At 47.4% G+C, this 22633-nt stretch overlaps 1 protein-coding gene across 1 annotated transcript in view; it reads left to right on the top strand.

The window, feature by feature from the left end:
- Positions 1 to 9860, top strand: part of PMPCA (peptidase, mitochondrial processing subunit alpha) — a 42626-nt gene extending 32766 nt beyond the window's left edge. Inside the window, exons 10-14 of the mRNA XM_060251215.1 lie at positions 5324 to 5414; positions 6033 to 6095; positions 8343 to 8487; positions 8834 to 9542; positions 9637 to 9860. Coding sequence (XP_060107198.1) covers positions 5324 to 5414; positions 6033 to 6095; positions 8343 to 8487; positions 8834 to 9003 — 469 coding nt within the window. The 3' untranslated portion in view covers positions 9004 to 9542; positions 9637 to 9860. The remainder of the gene's footprint in view (positions 1 to 5323; positions 5415 to 6032; positions 6096 to 8342; positions 8488 to 8833; positions 9543 to 9636) is intronic.
- Positions 9861 to 22633: the final 12773 nt, after the last annotated feature.

Genomic DNA, 22633 nt, shown 5'->3' with positions numbered 1-22633 from the left:
TCAGCAGAGTGGACAACCTTGGGTCCAAGCTAAAGGGAGCAGCCCGAAGATGGTACGTGAGTCTGTACGAGACCAGGGGCCCTGAGCTAGACACCGTGGCAGGATTCCTGCAAGCATTGCTCACCCAATATGAAGTCCCCCTGCAAGAAACCCGAGTCATCACCGCACTACAGGAAATGCAACAAGGGGCGAAGTCAGTGCATGAGTATGTGGCCGACTTCAGAGCCAATTCAGCCAAGGTCCGGGGTTGGAGTGAGTTGATGAAGATAGAGCAGTTCCAGAGGGGCCTGAACGCGAGTTTGCTGGTCAAGCCCTGCAGCAAGCATGCCCTACCACGTTGGTAGGGTGGGTGCAATTGGCAGGGGAAGTGGAAACCAACATGAAAAGAGTGGCCCTACGTCAACTGCAGCAAGGGAGTAAGGGGGGACGTGAGTCTCGGTCAGGGGTTTAGCTGTATGGGAAAAATAATAATAATAATAATTTTTATTTATACCCCGCCCTCCCCGCCGAAGCAGGTTCAGGGCGGCTGCAGGCAGGGGAAATCACCAACCTCCTCCCCCCGTGCGCAGGTGCTATCAGTGTGGGGACCCGAACCACCTGGTGGCAGATTGCCCGGAGAAACCTCGAGGCCCCCCTTGCTCCGAAGCCTCCAGCAGCCACGCCCAAGATAGCCTCGTCCTGGTCCAAAGAATTGGCGAGGGGGAGGACTGCCGCTTCCGCCATTCCTGAGGAGGAAACCATCATCCTCAATGATCTGAGCGAGATGTCCTGGGAGACGGAGACGGCGGGAAATGAGGATGACCTGCACTGAAGGGTGCCAAGCAGCAGGTTGTGGATCTAACAGCACCACTGCGGGTGAGAATAACTGGGTCTTTGTTTTTTGTCCCATTGACTTTGCTAAACCCGAAGCTCAAGAGGTTTGTACACGCCCGAGCCCTAATTGACTCGGGGTGTACAAGGGAGATAATTACTCCCAAATTGGTGGACGCCCTCGGACTCACACAAACCCCGCTACCCCATCCTATTCAATTTGAACAGATGGATGGGACCATAATGAGGGGCGAGCCATGTATGGAGCAAATCCAGAGGGTGCCTGTGGGCATAGAGGACCATTGGGACACGGAACTGTTTGTAATTGCCCCCTCGGCTTCCTTTGATATAGTCCTGGGTTTAGGCTGGCTGGCCAAACACGAGCCGGACATTAGGTGGAGGGATCAAACCATTGACTTTACAGACAATAGGTGCAAACACCACCAATGGGTTGGATCGTGGGGACCCGAACCCCACCCCCCCTAGAAATGAGAAGATGTGTGTGGCGGTGGAGGAGGTCCGAGCTATCCCCAGGGAATACAGAGACTTGAGAAGAGTATTCAGTGAGGAGGAAGCTAACGAACTCCCTCCTCACCGGAGCACAGACTGTGCGATTGAACTCATTCCCGGGCAAGAGCTGCCCAAGGCAAAACTGTACTCCATGGGGTGGGCGGAGAAGGCAGAACTGAGAAAGTGCATAGAGAAGAATCTCAAAAGGGGTTCATCCGCCCAGCAACCGCCCCGCACACAGCGCCCGTACTCTTCCGAAAAAAGGATGGGAGTCTTAGACTTTGCACGGATTTTCAAGGGATAAATGGGATTTCCACTTTCAATGCCTACCCCATTCCCCTGATCCGAGACCTGTTAAGTACAGTCTCCGAAGGGACAATATTTACCAAACTGGATTTGAGAGATGCGTATTTCAGGGTGCGAATTAAGGAGGGGGATGAGTGTTAAACAGCGTTTAACACTCCGATGGATCAATTTGAGTACTTGGTGATGCCACTTGGGTTACAAGGAGCACCCGGGGTGTTCATGAAGTTCATCAATGAGGTCTTGAGAGAATACCTGTATCAAGGGGTGGTGGTGTACCTGGATGACATAATTATTTATTCAAATGATATGGAGTCACTTGTGAAACTAGTGAGAAAGGTTCTTTCTACTCTATATGAGCATAAACTATATGCTAAACTATCAAAATGTGAGTTCCACAAAACAGAGTTGGACTACCTGGGTGTCAGGGAAGGGGCTGGCCATGGATCCAGCCAAAATACAAGCGGTGTTAGAGTGGGCACCCCCGAGAACACATAGTTAAAATCATTTATCGGATTCGCAAATTTTTATAGGACCTTCATTCAGGGGTTCGCCCAAGTCATGTCGCCTCTAACAGATCTCTTAAAGACCAAGGGGAAGGGTCCAGAAGCGAAAAAACTGGGAGCCAAGTTAAAATGGACTCCCGCGTGCCAGCAAGCGTTTGACAAACTGAAGCGGTTGTTCACGAGCGAGCTGGTGCTGAGCCACCCCGACGAGCTCCAGCCCTTTAAGGTACAATGTGACGCTTCCGATGTGGCCATAGGAGCAATACTGATGCAGGCTGACGAAGAGGGGAGGTTGCACCCCTGCGCCTACATTTCCAAAAAATTCTCTTGAGCAACGCAATTGGTCTGTGTGGGATAAAGAGGCGTTTGCAGTGACTTTTGCTTTAAAAACATGCGATCTTGGCTAGAAGGGGCGAGAGTGCCGTTTGAGATTTGGACTGACCATAAAAACTTAGAGGCGCTAATGGGGCGCCGAAAACTAACAGAGAAACAAATCCGATGGGCAGGATTCTTTGCCAAATTCGATTTCACTCTCAAGCACATCCCAGGCTCAAAGAACTTTTTAGCCGACGCCCTGTCCCGGCTACCCCAGCATGACAGCCAGAGAGAGGAGGTGGTAGACTCTATAATATCCCCCAACCACATAGTTGGAGCGGTCACCACTCGCTCTGGGAAGAAAAGAGAGCCAGTAGAGCCTTGGGGGGAGGAATCAATTAATAGAAGAGGCCGAATTGGAAGGGGAGGAAAAACCGGAGGGGCTTAGTAAAGGACCAGGTGGTTTCTGGTACCATGAAGGAAAGCTCTATGTGCCTAAAAGCCTCAGGAGGGAAGTGCTTCAACACTGCCATAATAGCAAACTTTCAGGCCATTTTGGGTATGTGAAAACCCTGCACTTGGTCAATAGACAATTCTGGTGGCCACAGATGAAAAAAGACATTTCTGAATATGTCTCTTCATGCCCGGTGTGCATCATGGCTAAAAGAAGGGGGGGGACCTCCCGGGCTATTACAACCAACTAAAACCACAGAGCGCCCCTGGTCCATTGTCTCCATGGACTTTATTGTAGAATTACCCGCTTCCCAAGGCAAAACAGTGATCCTGGTGATTGTGGACACTTTTTCAAAGCAGGCTCACTTCATCCCGTGTAAAAAATTACCCAATGCAAAGAAATTGGCGTATTTATTTTTCCAGCACGTGGTGAAAGTACACTCATTCCGTGACAGGGGCCCACAGTTTGTTGCCAACTTCTGGCAGGAATTTTGCAAATTAACTGGGATGGAGCAGGGCTTGATTTCCGCATACCATCCACAGACGGACGGTCAGACGGAGAGGGTTAATGCGCTTCTAGAACAATACTTACGGTGCTATGTAAACTACCAGCAAACGAACTGGGTAGAGCTGTTGCTTTTTGCCGAATATGGATACAATAACAGCATTCACAGTTCTACTAAAACCTCCCCCTTCAAGGTCATGAATAGGTATGAAGGGAAGCCCTTTCCACTCCTGCCAGGAGGCAGTAACACTCCGACTCCCTCCTCGTTTGAACAGTGGTGGGGGACGTTGGGAAAAGGGTGGAAAATGATTCAAGAGAATCTAGAAACTACCAAAGAGGAATACAAAAGGCAGTATGATAAAAAGCATGCGCCAGAGTGGGACTTCAAAGTAGGAGAAACGGTTTTCCTGTCAACAAAAAACTTGCCATTACCACAAACTTCAAGAAAACTGACGTTCAAATATTTGGGACCTTTTAAAATAAAAAGAGTAATAAACAAGGTGACTGTGGAACTAGAGTTACCCAAATTGCTTAGTAAAATACAGCCTGTTTTCCATTGCAGCCTTCTACGGCGAGATCTGGGGGCTATGAGTTGGCATCCCCTCCTGCCAGCGCCCAGTCCAATTCAAGTGGATGGTCAGAGTCACCATGAGGTGCAAGAAATATTGAATGCTAAAATAAAAAGGGGACTGCTTCACTTCTTTATACGATGGAAGTACTTCCCCCAAGCTGCAATCAGTGGGTGGAAGCATCCAATGTCCGGGCCCCGATATTGGTGAAAAGATTTTACCTACTGCACCCAGACAAACCCCGAGCAAGAACTTAGCGGGGGCAGTATGTCAAGCATCTTGTTTCTTTTATGGTTTGCTTGCATTGATAGCTGTTTTCCAATGTATTGCACATCAAAGCTATGTAACCTCTGTCTTAGTTCTCACTTGTAGCAAATGCAGGAATGTCCTCTTTGAAGATAAAACCTTCCTGGGAACACTTTCTCAGGCTTAAGTCTCAACCCAGGATGTAGCTAAACCGCAATAGAAGATAAGGTAGCAAGCGTGTGAATTTCAAACGCTGAAGTAGAATTCCTAAGTTCTCTTTGATGTGCCCCTTAAAGCTGGTATTCTTGAGGTGCAATGTATCACTTCCATTCTGCTGCCTATCCGAGCACAATGGATTATCAATAAACCAATACTTTGTTTCAAAATCAAGGACTGGTTATTTTGAGATCTAATGCTTGACAGAACCTGGCCTCTTTAGGGCCGGGGATTGAAAGCAGGTTTTTTTGACCCAGACCAAAGTGCTCTCTGGGGAACATGTGGGGAAAGGCAGTCCCTAAGGTATGCAGGTCGCTGGCCATATAGGGCTTTGAAGCTAAGAACTAGCACCTTGAAACGAATCCAGTATGCCAGGGGTGGCCAACAGTAGCTCTCTTTTTTGCCTACAACTCCCATCAGCCCCAGCTAGCATGGCAACCAGTGGGCAACCAGTGCAGCGCTTTCAGCACAGGTTGAATGTTCCCCTGTAGGGGAAGACCCGTTAACAACCTGGCTGCAGCATTCTGCACTAGTTGGAGCTTCTGGGTTTGAGACAAGGGCAGCCCTTGAAGCTGTCTATGCTTGCAGCTGCCGTCACCTCCTCTGGCAGTGAATTTCATGTGTTAATCACCCTTTGGGTGAAGAAGTACTTTCTTTTATCCATTTTAATCTGACTGCTCAGCAATTTTATTGAATGTCCATGAGTTCTTGTATTGTGAGGGAGGGAGAAAAATACTTCTTTCTTTACCTTCTCTATCTCATGCATGATCTTGTACACCTCTATCATGTCACCCCTTTGCAGTGATCTCTTTTGGCTGTTTCTTGTCCTGGTATTATTATTATATACAGGTTTGCTCTTCCACAACTGAGACTTTTCTCATCCTCCTCAGGCATCACTGGATGTATAATGCCACCTCATACCATCACAGCTATGAAGACACAGGTCTCCTGTGTATCCATGCCAGTGCAGACCCAAGACAGGTGGGTGGCTCTTCTTGGTTCCTTGAGTTTGTGTTCTTTAGCTCATGGAGCAACCCGCTTCATCTTTAGGAGGCAGGCGACGATGATTTTATTTAGGACTGCATTTAATTTACTAGCTGTCCTAAACTGTGATGTTAATGTTGTATTTTAAAATGGATTTTATGTATTTTATTTTATAGATTTTTAAGCCATCTTGAGCTCATATGGAAGAAAGGTGGCTAATAAATATTTTAGATAAATAAAATCCTTTCTCTGAGCTAATAGCCAGTTGTTAGTGCTGCCACCGGGGGTGAGATGAGGTGGCACCTTACCTGTATCACTGTTGAAGAAATTTCTGCTCTGTCTGTTGACACAGCCCTTCCCAAGGTATCCTGCACAATGCAAAAAGAAAGAAAAGAAGTCATATAAGTATATACAGCAAATTGCTGACTCCAGAGAGAATTTGTAAGATAACAGCCAAAGTAGCTGCTGGTCCGTGTACAGCAGCAGCATACTGTTTTGGGCAGTGCTAAGCTTTTCAAACCAGGAGCTGCTCCTGCTCTGTCACCCACCAGCCTCTCCAGCCAGAAACAAGAGGCTTTGACTGGCCATCTTTCATGTCCTTTTTCCTTCTGCAAGGTCCGAGAAATGGTGGAAATAATTACTCGCGAGTTCATTTTAATGGCAGGAGCAGTGGGAGAGGTAAGTTCCTCAAATTTGCTGGTTTTCTTCTAGTATTGTCCATATTCATTACAGTAGAGCTGCCTGCAAGTTGTGAGTTCCTGCCAGTGGCTTTCTGATTCTGGCCTGAGAGATCACAGAGGTCACTGCCTCAGGGATGCACATGGTTCAGCACTCTGCCTCAACTTCACTGTATCCTGCACTTTCATTGGTTTATGATACTGATGCTCTCTCTGTGTGTGACTAAATACTAAATAGTTTCAGTGGCCTTGTGAATCAGGTTGCCTCTTCAGGGTCTGAAGCCATAGTCTCTTGCTCCTTCTTAAAAGTAAAATATTGGGTGTTTTGGAATAAGACCTGAATTCTGAATCATGTGAAGCTGTTAAACTGTGTAACATTGTAATCGGGACCCTGAAAGGAAGCCACACTAAAAACATTTTCTTTGAAAGTGTTTGTAAGGATTTTATGAAATAGAGGGTTTTTTGAAGGAAATATACCTTACCTGATGAAGGGCCAGTGACTGAAATGCGCTTCAAAATCCAGAAATTGCATAGTGGGGGGTTATAATTTGAGGCTATTAGTCTGGAATTAAATTTTGAGGCTACTTTTCAAGAATATACATTCATCTGAAGACAACTGAACAACATTAAGAGACTGCTTGAGTTAAGAGACTGTTTAGTTGGAAGGACTTTATTGCGTATGGAGTTGGTACAAAAAGGATTGTGTCAGTATTTGTTGAATATATTTCTTTGTACATTATATTTTGTAGCGTTATTGAACACAGTGTTTGTTATATTTGATATAAAAGTTTTAGAGAAAATAGTCAGTTCTTCAGCATTTAGCAAAGATGGCTGTGATTTCTAAGAGCCGGCATGAGTTTCTCAAGAACAAGTTATATCAGACCAATACTTCCCTCTAAGTCTTGTGAGAAAAAATTCTACTTTATGAGCTACTGGCACTAAAGTTGTGAGCTACTACATAAATTAGTTTGCTCCAGGGGCATTTTTCCTGAGCTAGGACAAAAATGTGTGAGCCAGAGGCTAAAAAACTGAGCTAGCTCACACTAAGCTTAGAGGGAACATTGTGTCAGGCTAACGTTATCTCTTTTTTGGAGAAAGTTACTACCTTGCTGGATCAAGGGAATGCTATAGACATAGATTATCTTGATTTCAATAAGGCTTTTGATAAGGTTCCACAAAATATTCTTGTTGAGAAATGGTAAGATGCGGTTAGCTGGTTCTGTAACTGGTTTGACAGATCATACCCAAAGAGTCCTTTTGAATAGGTCCTCATCCTTTTGAAGAGGAGTGACAAGTGGAGTGCCTCAAGGATCTATCCTGGGACCTGTTTTGTTGAATATCTTTGTAAATGATTTGGATGAAGGGATAGAGGGAATGCTTATTAAATTTGCAGATGATACTAAATTAGGAGGTATAGCAGATGACAGAGTCAGGATACAGGGTGATCTTGACAGGCTGGAAAACTGGGCTAAAACAAGTAAAATGAATTTCAGCAGGGTTAAATATAAAGTTCTGCATTTAAGTAGGAAAAATCCAATGCATAGGATGGGGCAGACTTGTCTTGGCAGAAGTATGTGCAACAAGGATCTAGGGGTCTTAGTGAACCATACACTGAACGTGAGTCAGTAGTGTGATGCAGCAGCTAAAAAGGCCAATGTGATTTTGGACTGTATCAACAAGTATAGTGTCCAGATCAAGCATACTGATGGTATTGCTTTACTGCACTCTGATTAGGTCTCACCTGGAGTATTGTGTTCAGTTTTGGGCACCATAATTTCAGCTGGAACATGACCAGAGGAGGGCAATGAAGATGGTGAGGGGTCTGGAGACCGTCCTATGAGGAAGGTTGGAGGAGCTGAGTGTGTTTAGCCTGGAGAGGAGACTACTGAGAATTCACAATGTTTGAATATTTGAAGGCTTGTCATATAGAGGATGGTGCAGAATTGTTTTCTTTTGCCCCAAAAGGTTGGACGAGAAACAGTAGGTTGAAATTGAATCAAAAGAGGTTCTATCTAAACATTAGGAAGAACTTCCTGGCAGTAAGAGCGGTTTCTCAGTAGAACAGGCTTCTTTGGGAGGTGGTGGGCGCTCCTCCTTTGGAGGTTTTTAAACAGTGGCTAGATGGTCATCTGACAGTGATGCTGATTTTGTGAACTTAGGGGGAGATATTTGTGAGTTTCTTGCATTGCGCAGGGGGTTGGACTAGATGACCCTGGAGCTCCCTTCCAACTCTGATTCTGTGGTTCAGGTTGAGCTTGAGCGAGCCAAGACCCAGCTACAGTCCATGCTTATGATGAACCTGGAATCCCGGCCAGTGATCTTTGAGGATGTTGGGCGGCAGGTGTTGGCAACAAGCACACGGAAGCTGCCTCACGAGCTCTGTGTTCTGATAGGTGAGTCAGCCTGTTTGCTTGCATCCGGAGCCTCTTCTTCAGCTTGGGAGAGCATCTTAGAACGTTTTGCCATCTTTTAGACCAGCCTTCTGTTCCTGCATCATGCTTCTCATTCTTGCATTCAGTGGCCTTGCCAAGCTTTCTTCTTCGTCTGCTGCAGCCTCTTCCTTTCTTCTGGCTTTCTGTCTTTCACGTTAAAAGCATTCATTCTGTATCTCCTTTAAATTGCATGACTCTGCATTTGTTTGTTGAGAGGGAAAGGATATGGAAATGGGAGTGAGCCTCATTTATGGCTTCCCATGGCCTTTGGGGCACAGCTGATGGCTTTTGTTTCCCTCTGCTTTAGGCAAAGTAGGAACAGAAGACATCAAGAGAGTGGTGACAAAGATGCTGCATAACAAGCCAGCAGTGGCTGCACTGGGGGACTTGACAGAGCTGCCCAGTTACGAACATATCCAGGCAGCCCTTTCCAGTAAGGATGGGCGACTCCCACGGCTATACCGGCTCTTTCGTTAAAGCTGCAAACAAGGATTTCCTGTGGCTCAGAACAGGATGCCGCTCGGCTCATGCTCCAGAGCTGCTCTGGTGTGTCGGCTTGCGGCCCTGCAGGACTTCTAGGGGTGCTGAGAGAGCTGCCTTGGGTGCTTCTGGGATTTGAGTTTTCAACCATGGTAACAGCTTGTATCAGATGACCGTGAGCCATTCACCAGGACTTGTTGCTCACCATGGGAAAAAATGCCAATAAACTGTTCAGTGGGTTAGGCATCCTGTATCATCTTGATTTTACTTGTCCACAGAAAAGACTTTCTGAGGCTAGCACTAAAAAGTAGGTAGTAAACCAATCTTCCTTTAACCATCAGAAAATCACTGTTATTGTTCTTTATAGAATAGTGTAGGGATTTGAGCAAACATGCATGTGAAATCTATATAGGTAAGATAATATGCATCTATACATTAAGATGGGATCAAATTAACCAGCTGTAACCTTCAGCTGACGCCAAGGAAGACTGATGTCCAAAAATTGGGAGGAAGCATTTTGAATGAAGAGCAGGGTAGTGCCCATGTGTGAAATCAGAAATCACTCTTGAGATGGTCATGGTGTCCATCTGAAATAACCATTTAGCCACTACTGAAAGAATGTTATTCCAGGTGTGTCATTTTTGTAACTATCCTTTTTATGTACTGGTTGATGTTTATTGCATCTTTAAACTTTCAGAGTGCATTCAGCTTACACAAAGGTAGGTTTCTGTCCTAAATCTCAGCTATAGGAGTGTCTGAAGAAGGAGCTGGGTCCCCTGTGAAAGTGTGGGGTGTCACTTTTGTCTTGTGTGTTGTTGCAGAGTGGAAATAAATCAAAATAAGTATGTGACACTAGGACTGTTTAGATGGTTGCTGTTGCTTGAGGATTCTAACCGTTCACTGCAAAGCTGCCTTTAACGATACTAATAGAATATGGAAACCAGTATAGTAAATTGCTAGATATAAGAATTGATTTGAAATTTATTTACTGTAAATAGAACCTATTTCTATTTCACCTATTCTAAATCAAGAAAATTGACACAAGAAAGAAATGCAACTCTGCGTCTATGCCTATAGCCACATCCCCCCACCCGCATGTACCTTTCTATTTTTATTTCATTAGTATTTTTTTTATTTATTTTTATTTATTCATGATTTGTATCCCGCCCTTCCCACAAGTGGCTCAGGGCGGCTTCCAGAAATTAGTCAAACATAAAAATTAAACAATTTAAATATATAAACAATTAAACATTTAAAACAGTTAAAACCTTAAAAACCAGTAAACATTCCAATGACATATAGAACAGACGTCAAGCAAGCTACATTGAGTTCTCATCTTAGCTAGGTGTAGGCTAGCCGGAAGAGGGTCATCTTACAGGCCCTGCGGAACTGAACAAGGTCCCGCAGGGCCCTCACCTCCTCCGGCAGCTGATTCCACCATGTAGGGGCCATAACGGAGAAAGCCCTTTCTCTGGTGGATTTCAAGCGGGCTTCTTTTGGCCCAGGGATAGTGAGGAGATTTTGTGTTCCCGACCTCAGTACTCTCTGGGGAACATGTGGGGAGAGATGGTCCTTCAGGTAGACAGGTCCCAAGCCATATAGGGCTTTAAAGGTAATAACCAGCACCTTGTACCGGACTCGGTATATCACTGGAAGCCAGTGCAGAGTCCGAAGACCCGGCCGAATGTGTCCCCACTTTGGGAGACCCAATAACAGCCGGGCTGCGGCATTCTGCACCAGCTGCAATTTCCGAGTTCGGGACAGGGGCAGCCCCATGTAGAGGGCATTGCAGTAGTCCAACCTCGAGGTGACCATGGCATGGATCACTGTTGCTAGGTTGTCGCGCTCCAGGAAGGGGGCCAGCTGCCTTGCCTGCCTAAGATGAAAAAATGCGGACTTGGCAGCGGCTGCTATCTGAGCCTCCATCTTTAGAGAAGGCTCCAATAGCACCCCCAAGCTCCTGACCCTGTCCGCCGCTATCAAAAACTGGTAGGGGGATTCCCCCTCCCGGGCACCGTCAAAAACTGGTAGGGGGATTCCCCCTCCCGGGCCGCGGCGACCCAAGCAAAGGACCTCTGTCTTCGCAGGATTTAGCTTCAGCCCACTCAGTCTGAGCCACTCAGCCACGGCCTGTAGTGCCCGATCAAGTTTTTCCGGGGCGCAGACCGGCTGGCCGTCCATCAGTAGATAGAGCTGGGTGTCATCAGCGTACTGGTGACACCCTAGCCCATACCTTCAGGCAAGCTCCCCCCCAATTGCGACCCTTTGTCCCCGACCAGGAAAGAGGAAAGCCACTGTAAGGCTAACCCCTGAATCCCCGCGTCGGCGAAGCGGCACGTCAGTAGCCGATGGTCGATCGTGTCGAACGCAGCCGACAGGTCTAACAGCATCAGCACCGCCGAGCCACCCCGATCCAGATGCCGTTGAAGGTCATCCACTAGGGCAACCAACACTGTCTCCGTCCCATGTCCCGGGCGAAAGCCGGACTGAAATGGGTCAAGGACGGAAGCGTCCTCTAGGAAAGTCTGTAACTGCGTCGCCACTGCCCTCTCAATAAGTTTGCCCAAAAAGGCCAAATTTGAGACCGGCCGATAGTGTGCCAATTGGGCCGGATCTAAAGATGGTTTTTTTAGGAGGGGACGGACCACAGCCTCTTTGAGCGGCGTTGGAAAATGCCCTTCCGTCAGGGATCTATTTATGATATCCCGTACAGGATATCTGAGATCCCTCTGGCAGGATTTAATAAGCCAGGAAGGGCATGGGTCCAATTTACAAGTTGTTGGGCGAGCAGATAAGAGAATCCTGTCAACTTCCTCCAGGCTGAGGGGGCTAAAGCCATCCAGAGTATAATCCGAAGACAGGCTCGGGGCCTCGGTTTCGCTAACTGTCTCAAAACTGGCAGGGGGGTCGGGGCGGAGTGACACAATTTTATCCACGAAAAATTTCACAAAAGCCTCACAGCCTATTTCCAATTCAATAGAATTTGGTCTGCCTTGCGGCAGCATTGTAAGTCCTCTAATTATGTCGAACAGTTGTGCCGGGCGCGAAGTTGCGGATGCAATCTTAGCCGCAAAGAATATTTTCTTTGCGGATTTGATTGCCATCTCATAGGCCTTCAAACTCTCTCTATAAGATGTTCGGGTCACTTCGTCTTGAGTACGCCGCCATTGCCTCTCCAGTCATCTGAGTCCCCGCTTTTGTTGCCGCAGCTCCCGGTTAAACCAAGGCGACGGCTTCGAGCGGGGGCACAGAGGGCGCCTGGGTGCGATCTCCTCGATGGCCCTGGAGAGCCCATCGTTCCAGGACTCTACCAGATCATCCAGGGAATCACCAGTGGGCCAGGTGTCCCGTAGGGCCATTAGGAACCGTTCCGGGTCCATCAGGCTCCGCGGGTGAGCTAAAATGCACTCTCCGCCTAAACAGGTTTTGGGTGACACCTCCATATGAGCCTTAAGGGCAAAGTGATCTGACGATGGCACTGCTTCCATTGCAATATCAGTCACTGATATTCCGGCCACAAAGACCAGGTCTAACATGTGTCCCGCCTGATGAGTGGGTGTTGTAACAACCTGGGAGAGTCCTAGTGTCGCCATGGATGACACCAGGTCCATCGCCTGGCTGGAGGCCGCGTCCTCGGCATGGACATTGAAGTCACCCAAGACCAAAAGCCTTGGGTGCTCCAACGCCCAGCCCGCCGCGACCTCCACCAGGGATGGTAAGGCGCCGGCTGGTGCATTAGGCGGTCGGTACACCAGCCAGATTGCCAACCCCTCCCCAACATCCCACTTCAGGCCAACACATTCAATGCCTGGGATCTCTGGAGCCGGAAGAGCCCTAAAGGAGTAAGCCTCTCGTATGAGGAGTGCCACCCCTCCCCCCCGCCCGCTGGTCTGTGACTGGTGAAAGACCGAGTATCCCGGGGGAACGGTCTGGGAGAGAGCTACCGTCTCCCCCTCGCGCACCCAGGTCTCGGTCACGCAAGCCCGGTCCATGTCCTGTTCGAACTCCCGCAGGACAGAGGTCTTATTATTGATGGACCTGGCATTGCATAACACCAGTGACGGAGGCGAGTAATTCAACCTGGCCCCACTACCTGTCACCGTCGGGATGAGGCGAAGGCTGGAAGGGGGCCGAGCACTATTATGTCTCGATCTCCTTCCCTTATAATACTGCCTCGTCCCACCGTCATATCTTCCCCTCCCCAGGAGTACTGGAATCCCCAGGCCAGTCATCTCCTGTTTGTGTCCTCCTAGTCTGATGGAACCGTTAGAGCTACGCTCTCCTCCACCCCCCTCCTTCCAGCCTATCTATCTATTATAAACTAATCTGCCAATTTATTAAATAGCTATTTAACTAAATCCCATCTAAAACTTCCCACAATTAATAGCTAAAATTTAAATTAATTTAATTCTAAAAGCTCATTAATTATAAGATCCTCCCAATAATTATCCTTCCTTAATTAATTTGCCACAGATCAATTTTTAATTCCAAAAGCTCATCAATTATAAAAAACCCTCCCAATAAATTCTTCCCTAATTAACTTGCCACAATTCAAACTCTCATTTTAGCCACCATATAGTATGCACCATATAGGCTCCCTTGGCTATTAGTGTTGTATGATTCCCGGCTGTGGGTCTTTGCTTGTAGCCCTGATTCAAAGGTGCACGCTTCACTCTCACAAATCAGATGAAAAGGCTCTTTATTAATACAGAGAAGGCAAGAACAATTCTAATGCCAGTGCTCACCAAGCAAAGAAAATTGGAGTGCCTTTGGAGGTTTACATACAATAACAAATCAGTTAAAACCAAATAAATCCAGACTCCAAGAGCAGGAAAAGCTTTCTTATCACGTGTGTCCTGTGAGAGCAGGAAATTCTCCTGCCCTCACAAGATGCATGCGATAAGAAAGCTTTTTTCTCCTGCTTGGCTTTATCTTGGAAGCAGAGGGGGGAAAGTTGGCCAGCTCCCTTTGTCTCCTCCAGCCCAACTGTTAATTAGGATGACTCAGCAGCTCTGGCAAACTAAAAATCGGACAGTTCCTGGCAAAACGTAGATCAGTAGCTTGTTTTAACTTAGCTGGCTCTAAACTGATCTTTTCCTTACAGGTATTTTCTTAAGTGTATCAGCTCCTCTCCTTCCATCTTCCCTTTGTTCAGCTGCCTTTAGCTGTGTCCCAAGCCTTAGACTTGTTACAATCCATTCAACCTGACCAGTCATCTTTCTGCTCAGCGCTTTTTAATGAACTCTCTCAACTGACTTTTTCTATTCCTTTTAAAACTTTCATACTGTTGTTTAACCAAAGTTCTCTTTTAATCACAAAAAATATGTTTCAATGGAGTAGTCCCTGGGAAGATGTCAAAAAGCAAGCAGGAACTCAGAGGAATTGCATTTTACCCATTTCTTTTGTATTCCTTGCTCAGTCTGGTGCTGTGCTAAAAGTAGGCTTGTGAACATTTTCTTTTTAATAAATACTTTATAATTTGGATTCTAGGAGTGGGCACTCTGTACCACATAGACCTCCACTGTCTTGGATGCGCTAGGGGAAGGCAGGCAGTTGGCAAGCAGCTATTCCTTTAGGGGCACAGAAGGTCGTAAACAGTCCCCATGGGGACCAGGCGCTGGGCAGCAGGAGACACAGAGGCAAGGCATCAGAACTTGGAAGCTGGGAGTCCTGACTCTCCCAGTGGGTAATTCTTGCAAAAGGTCAGGTGGTGGCAGTGGGTTACAGGAGAGAGAAAAACCTCTTCAGATGTTGGGAAAACCTTGGTTGGCAGGGTGGAATGGGGTCTGCAGGCCAGAACAAGTTCTGCCACACAAGTTTCTCCTCTGTGAACTCACAAGCTTGCAATTCCTGTTCATACATGATGCCCACTGTTGCCATCTGAGAGAATCAGGCCAAATGTAATGTCTCTCTCAAGAGGAATACTTGGTCAGCAACGTCTGTGAGTTTGTGCCTTCTTTTTGTCATCTATTCCTGTTGTGATAATGACTGTATTGTGAATGTATGTTGTCCCTGATTTGTTTTGTATCTGCAGTGCATACAGAGCAAAATTGTGAGCTATGGCAGACTCTTGAATTTGCCATGAAGGACAATAGAGGTTTTCAAGGGGACATTAACCTTCTCCTTCAGACCTTCCCACAGCTGAATATTTGAACAAGCCTTTGTGAGGTGAATAGAATGTGGGTCTCAGTGGGTGCAGCGTCTTCCACTGGTATTGTGATCTTGTCAGTTCTAGCCTGCAGCTACTGTACCAAATGCAAGCCACCTGGGACCACCTTCAGGTTACAGCTGCAATCTCATTGAGGCTTTTCTTCTGCTCATGGCTTCACCATCCTACTCTGTCAAATCCACATCCTCACAGCTGCCAGCTTGTCTCGGTGGGGAGCCCTCTGGAACACGGGGATGTATGAAAGTGGAAGCTTAACACCACTATCGGACAGATAAGCCCATCTGAGGCAAGACAGAAAGGACATGTCAGTGATCAAGGGAGAGCACCCCCTTGGGGCTGCAGCTCTCTCCTGAGCAAACTGGCCCAGCTAGCAGCACCTAGATCAGGGGTGTCGAACTCGTTTGTTATGAGGGCTGGATCTGACATAAATGAGACCCTGTCGGGCCATGTTGGGCCGGGCCATGTGTAGGTAGCAGACAGATAAACTTTTTAAAAGACACAGACAAGCATGACTAAAAACATGCTTAAAACGTTAACACTTGTTGGTCTTAAAGGTGCTTTGTATTTCTCCGATGGGATCCAGGGAACTGGGCAAAAGAAACTCTGGCTCTTTCCCTTCCTCCCCAGGAGACTAGGAGGGGACGGTGACTCGACCAATGGAGAAAATCGAGATTTTGCTCCTGTGTGATTGAGCAAGTCTTGCAAAGCAAGTTGAGATGCAAAAGGAAGCAAGAGAGGGAGAAGGAAGGCAGTTGCTCAGTGGTCTGATAGGAGCCCTCCAGGGGCCTGATTTGGCCCCCTGGGTTGCATGTTTGACACTCCTGACCTAGATTGTATCCAATGGCCTCTCAGCCTCAGGGTTTCCCCCCATTTTCCCTTTCAAAAGACCAGAAAGCATGCCCCCCTGCACTGAGAACTGGCTGTATGGATCTTACAAGCCACAAAAGGTGGGAAGGTTCTGGTTAGCAACACATAAGCTTTGCAGACCTTGACTTTCAGTCTCAGTTCAACTGGCCATCCAACCACGATGGATGATTTCCAAAGCCCGCAACTTGCTAGTGAAAGCAGGTGCAGTCCTCTTCATTCCATCAAGAAGTTGAACAGAAAATGCTGAAATGATAATCTAGCCTCACAAAGGGACTCTGTCAATCACAGCTTGAGTGGCATTTACATATTGTGTTTAACACAATACATAGCAACAAGGAAGTATTAGAGTTTCTCCAGTCTGGTCTGGGTCGAAGCAACCTCAACCTTCCCATGCAGAGGCCTAAAAAAACACCCGTCTCTGACCATCAAATGCTTTTTCTGTGGAGCATCTCTTCTCAGGCCTCCACCTATCCTTCCTGAGTCCTTTATAAAGTTGTAAGGGCACAAGCACCTCCTGAACTTTTAGGAGCCACCTCACTACGCAACCCACCCTTTCTTTTTTCATGGCTCCCAAGCAGTGGTGCTGTTCTCCTCCTGCCCTCACCCCCCAATCTCTCAGGGAGGAGAGGCACACATTATGTCAGGCAATTAGATCTCAAAGCAACCTGTCCTTGAAATGATACAAAGTTAGGCTTTATTTGATAATCCATATGCATTGAACGAGCAGAAACTGGGACTGATACCAAATAATGTTGCAAAGCATACTTAAGGATACTACATCAAAGGCTTCTCTAAACAAAAGCTGATATTTTAAACAATGTGGAGTCCAAGTGTGAAGATTCACACAGTAACCTCTCATCTTTTTCCTGTGGTCTTTCTTCCTGGGACTCGCTAGCATCTGGTCCCCGGAGGCATGTTATCATCAAAGGAATGCACTCTTATATTTGTTAGTAATTGCAAGGCGAGTTCAAACGGTACACTGGCAACATTACACTTTGATATGGATAGCATTTTATAGGGTTAGTAACATTGGCTTAACATGGCTACTATGTTTAATAGCATTTTAAATTCAGGTGAATTAACATTGCCTGACACATTAGGGGGCACACATCAAAGCTTGTCACATAAGAATATGTACAACAAAGCTGAAGCAAACTGATGTCCTTTTTCATTATCCATCCATTAGCAGTGAGAAACAAGGTTTCAAAAGCTACCATGGTTGGGTGGCTTATGGGCTGACCATGTGTTCCAGTGTTCCATGGCTATTAATAGACTGCTTGCATAGTCCATGAGCCATATCAGCACCTTTTGGAGGAATCTGAAATGCTGACTGCCTCCTCTTGATGGGGGAATTAGCAAGAGGCAGAACTATTTTTGGAGCAGGGAACTTTTCACCAATAATATGAAGATCCAGTATCAGAAGGAAGACAGAGTTAAAATATTTTTAAATGTTTACTAGAAATATATGTAGAAAATACAATCACATACACAAGCAATAACATTGAAGAACATGAATAGAAACATGTATTTCTATTCTAGAAAATACAATCACACACACTTTCTTCGGTAAGCCAGAGTTGGCGGCGGTTGAGCAGCTCTAGTGCTCCTCGAATAACAGCTTTTATTGCCGTACGAGTTATGCTATACTTCCTTAGTTTCTTATGCTGAGTGATATGCTGTTGGAGGAGGCGAGTGGCGATTTTCAAATCTCTTCGCCCCATCCTCCCCTCGAAAAAAGTAAACTTTTACCAGCTGCGTCGGAGCGGAGGGCGGCGTGGTTTACAACTAACCGTGCTTTGAGCCGTTGGAAGTGCGGGCCGGCCGTGGGTCGGATATCGGGTGTGACCGGGGAGCCGAGCGAGAGCGAGAAGCCAGAGGACGCTAGCGGGAGGCCGGAGGTGGTGGCGGTACCGGCCGAGCTGGTGGGAGCGATGACGGTCGAGTCTGGGAAGAGGTGACGAGGCGAAGTACCAAGGTGGCTGAGGCTGCCGATGGGACGACTGCCTCTATCTTTCCGTTCCCCCCCCCCCCCCTTCGTGTACAACGCCTGGGATTTTCAGAGCTCCTGAGGGCAGCGGCTGTGTGACTGGAGGGACACAAGGAGGCTGGCACCCCCCTGGGTCCCCGAGGTTGCACGGTGGGTTGTCCCAGACTTGCCAGACAGCTCGACAGCCCCTGGCACAAGAACACTTGTACCTCACGACTATCGCCCCAAGACTAAGAACATGCTCTTTATGGATGACGGCACACCCAAGAATAAGAACATTTGCACTTTACAAGCACCGACACTTTAAACTACTGCACTTTATTCAGCTTGTTTACATCCCCCCCCTTCAACCCTTTATCCCTAGTGGATCTAACTGCCAATTTTAATAATACTGGACTGTGAATGTTAACTTATTGGTTATTTAAATTAGATTGCTGGTTTATTAATTAGCTAAACTGAGGAAATTATATCTGTGGCAAATTAATTGGGGAAGAGAATTGGGAGGGTTTTATAAATTAAGGAGCCTGTAGAGTTAGTTAATTAATTTTTTAGTTAATGATTCAATGGTAGATTTGGGGTGGGGTTTTTAATTAAATAACTATTAGACATATTGGCAGGTTAGTTTTATTGATAGATTGGCTGGGGAGAGGAGGGTTGAGGAGGGAGTAGGTTCAGCTATTTCATCGGTTCTGGTGGACACCAGCAGGAGATGATTGGCCTGGGGATTCCAGTACTCCTGGGGAGGGGAAGGTATGATGGTGGGAACAGGCGGAATTATAAGGGAAGGAGGCCAAGACGGGACAGTGCTCGACCACCTTCCAGCCTGCGTCCCATCCCAACGGTGGCAGGTAGTAGGGCCAGGTTAAATTACTCGCCTCCGTCACTGGTGTTATGCAATGCCAGGTCCATAAATAATAAGACCTCTACCCTTCGGGAGTTCCTGCTTGAATAGGATATGGACCTGGCATGCGTGACCGAGACCTGGGTGCATGATGGGGAGACCGTAGCTCTCTCCCAGCTGACCCCCCCAGGATTCTCGGTCTTCCACCAGTCTCGGACTAGCGGGCGGGGGGGAGGGGTGGCTTCATACGAGAGGCTTACTCCTTTCGGGCTCTCCGAGATTAAGGGCATTGAATGTGCCGGTCTGGCGTGGGACGTTGGGGAGGGGTTCGCAGTCTGGCTGGTGTACCGACCGCCTAATGCACCAGCTGGCGCCTTACTGTCCCTGATGGAGGCCGTAGCAGGCTGGGCATTGGAGTATCCAAGGCTTTTGATCCTGGGTGACTTCAATGTCCATGCCGATGACATGACCTCCAGTCAGGCGACGGACCTAGTGTCATCAATGGCGACGCTAGGACTCTCCCAAATTGTTACAACTCCCACTCACCAGGCGAGGCACATGTTAGACGATCTTCGTGGCGGGAATTTTAGTGGACGATATTACTGCTGAAGCAGTACCATGGTCGGACCACTACGCCCTCAAGGCTCGTGTGGATGTTCCACCCCAAGCCTGTTTAGGCGGCGAGCGTATTTTAGCTCGCCCGCGGAGCCAGATGGATCCCGAACGGTTCCAGATGGCTCTACGGGATCCCTGGCACTCTGGCGATTCCCTGGATGACCTGGTGGAGTCTTGGAATGAAAGGCTTTCCAGGGCCATCGATGAGATCGCACCTAGACGTCCTCTGCGCCCTCGCTTAAAGCTAGCACCTTGGTATAACCAGGAGTTGTGGCAATTAAAGCGAGGACTCAGATGACTGGAGAGGCAATGGCGGTGTACTCGAGACGAAGTGACTAGAACGTCTTATAGAGAATTTATGAAGTCCTATGACGTGGCAGTCAAAGCTGCAAAGAAAACATACTTTGCGGCTAAGATTGCGTCTGCAATTTCGCGCCCGGCACAATTGTTCAACACAATTCGGACTCTTATAATGCTGCCACAGGGCAGTCCAAATTCTAATCAATTGGAGATTAGCTGTGAGGCTTTTGCGAATTTTTTTGCAGATAAGGTCGCGTCACTCCACCGCGACTTCCCCGCCACATTGGAGACAGTATGTGAACCTGAGGCTCCGTGCCTGTCTTTGGATTGTGTTCTGGATGGTTTCAATGCTCTCAGTCTGGAAGAAGTTGACAGGATCCTCTTGTCTGCACGCCCTACAACTTGTAATTTGGACCCTTGCCCCTCCTGGCTCATTAAAACCTGCCAGAGGGAGCTTAGGTATCGTGTACGGGATATCATAAATAGATCCCTGATGGAAGAGCATTTTCCAGCACCTCTTAAAGAGGCGGTGGTCCGCCCCCTCTTAAAAAAACCAACGTTAGATCCGGCCGAATTGGCACACTATCGGCCGGTCTCGAATTTACCCTTTTTGGGTAAACTTATTGAGAGGGCAGTGGCGTTGCAACTACAGAGTTTCCTGGAGGATGCTTCCGTTCTCGATCCCCATCAATTGGGCTTTCGTCCAGGTCATGGGACGGAGACAGTGCTGGTTGCTCTGGTGGATGATCTTCAGTGGCATCTGGATCGAGGCGGCTCGGCAGTACTGACGTTGTTAGACCTATTGACAGCATTCGATACGGTCGACCATCGGTTGCTGACCTGCCGTCTCACCGACGCGGGGATTCAGGGGTTGGCTCTACAATGGCTTTCCTCTTTCCTTGATGGTTGGAGACAAAGGGTGGCGATCGGGAATGAATTGTCCTGGAGGCGCCCGCTTGATTGCAGGGTGCCTCAGGGGGCAGTACTTTCCCTGATGTTGTTCAACATCTAAATGCACCCCCTTGCCCAGATTGCCCGGAGGTATGGGCTGGGCTGCCACCAGTACGCTGATGACACCCAGCTCTATCTACTTAAGGACGGCCAGCCTGCCTGTGTCCCAGAAAATCTGGACCTGGCGTTACAAGCCGTGTCTAGATGGCTCAGGCTGAGCGGATTGAAACTAAATCCAGCGAAGGTCCTTTGCTTAGGTTGCCGTGGTCCGGGGGGGTGGGGGGGAGATTCCCTTACCAGCCCTTGATGGTGTGCCTTTTACAGCGGCACACAAGGTCAAGAGCTTGGGGGTACTATTGGAGCCTAACTATGGAGGCCCAAATAGCCACTGCCAAGTCTGCATTTTTTCACCTTAGGCGGGCAAGGCAATTGGCCCCTTTCCTGGAGAACGATGATTTGGCAACAGTGATCCATGCCAGATAGTATTTACCAAATCCAGATGTGCAGAGATCCATGTAGAAATTAAAGATGGCCATTGTGCCACATCTAAGAGGCTCATTACTGAGAGGGGTGAAGAATATTTGAAGGGGTGGAGACCCGGGGCTGCAATGGCTCTTAGTGGTAGTTGATGGGCCATTTCCCGTTGAAGAGAAAAGGCGAGAAATAACCCTTAATGTTTGTCATGAAGGACCACGATGGGCTTAATGTTAGGTATTAATTTGGTTTCGATACTCTGAGGAAGAGTCAGGTATGAAACAAAGGATTTGTGTAACATGCCTTGCATTAGTATAGAGGTAAGACAAAGAGATGCTGGGTTGGAACAGGAAGTTAAGAAAGATTAGCCATTAGTTGCTAGCCAGAGATTAAGACATGAGCAATATCTTACTTGAGAACCCATTTAGATAGATCCAAGTAGGCAGCCACCCTGGTCTAAAGTAGTAGAATAAAATAGGAGTCAATTGCACCTTTAAGACCAACTTGGCTTTATTCAGAATGTAAGTTTTGTGTGCATGCACACTTCTTCAGATGAGGAAGAAGTGTGCATGCACACAAAAGTTTATGTTCTGAAAAAAACTAAGATGACTTAAAGGTGCAATCGACTCCTATTTTGAGAACCCATTGTCTTTACATACTCCATTGCTAAGGGTGGGGGGAGACAGGAGCCTGCCTGGAGGATGCCTGTTATAACCTTACGTATTCAGAACAAGTCCAGACAAATCCTCTGGCCTTTGCAGAGAGTGATTTTCCACTTGGCCTGTTCTCTGACAAGCAGCTTTCAGTACAGGTCAGGAAAATGGGGACCCCACTACTTATGGTGTACTTCCATAAAGGTAGGTTACAGGCACATGGACCTATAGACCTTTCCAACTCTGTGATTCTATGGTTCAGTGACCTCTATTTTGTCTTTTTTCATAAACCAAGCACTTGTACAGCAGCTGCCTTCCATGGGAGCCCACCAGCCATTCCCCCGTGCAGAGAAGTGCATGATAGTTATTTAGCTATTCTCCCAAGAGGCACATCCTACCGTTCAGCATCAGTGCTTAATTCTTGTGGCTCTTTCTTACATGCGCAGGGAAATGCTTTTCACCACTTAAGGGTCAGCCAGCAATTTTTATCCAGGAGTTTCTAGGGATCCTGGAGGGCTTGCTTTTTTTTTGCCATTTTCTAGGCATGGAGCAGGTGTCAATGGGGGTGTGTGGGGAGAGGTATTTGTGAATTTCCTGACTTGTGCAGGGGGTTGGACTAGATTATCCTGGAGCACACATTGCTGAAACTTCCAACTCTGATTCTATCTCAGACTCAGAATGAGGCATTGGGATTTAGTTAAGGGCTCCCATTCCCTGTCAGTGGATGGAGAGAATTCAGTCCCATCTGGGGTAATTGAACATTATATTGC

Source organism: Heteronotia binoei, chromosome 12 (assembly GCF_032191835.1).
Source record: "Heteronotia binoei isolate CCM8104 ecotype False Entrance Well chromosome 12, APGP_CSIRO_Hbin_v1, whole genome shotgun sequence".
NCBI classification, from domain to species: Eukaryota; Metazoa; Chordata; class Lepidosauria; order Squamata; family Gekkonidae; genus Heteronotia; species Heteronotia binoei.
This window is presented reverse-complemented; position numbering and strand designations above follow the sequence as displayed.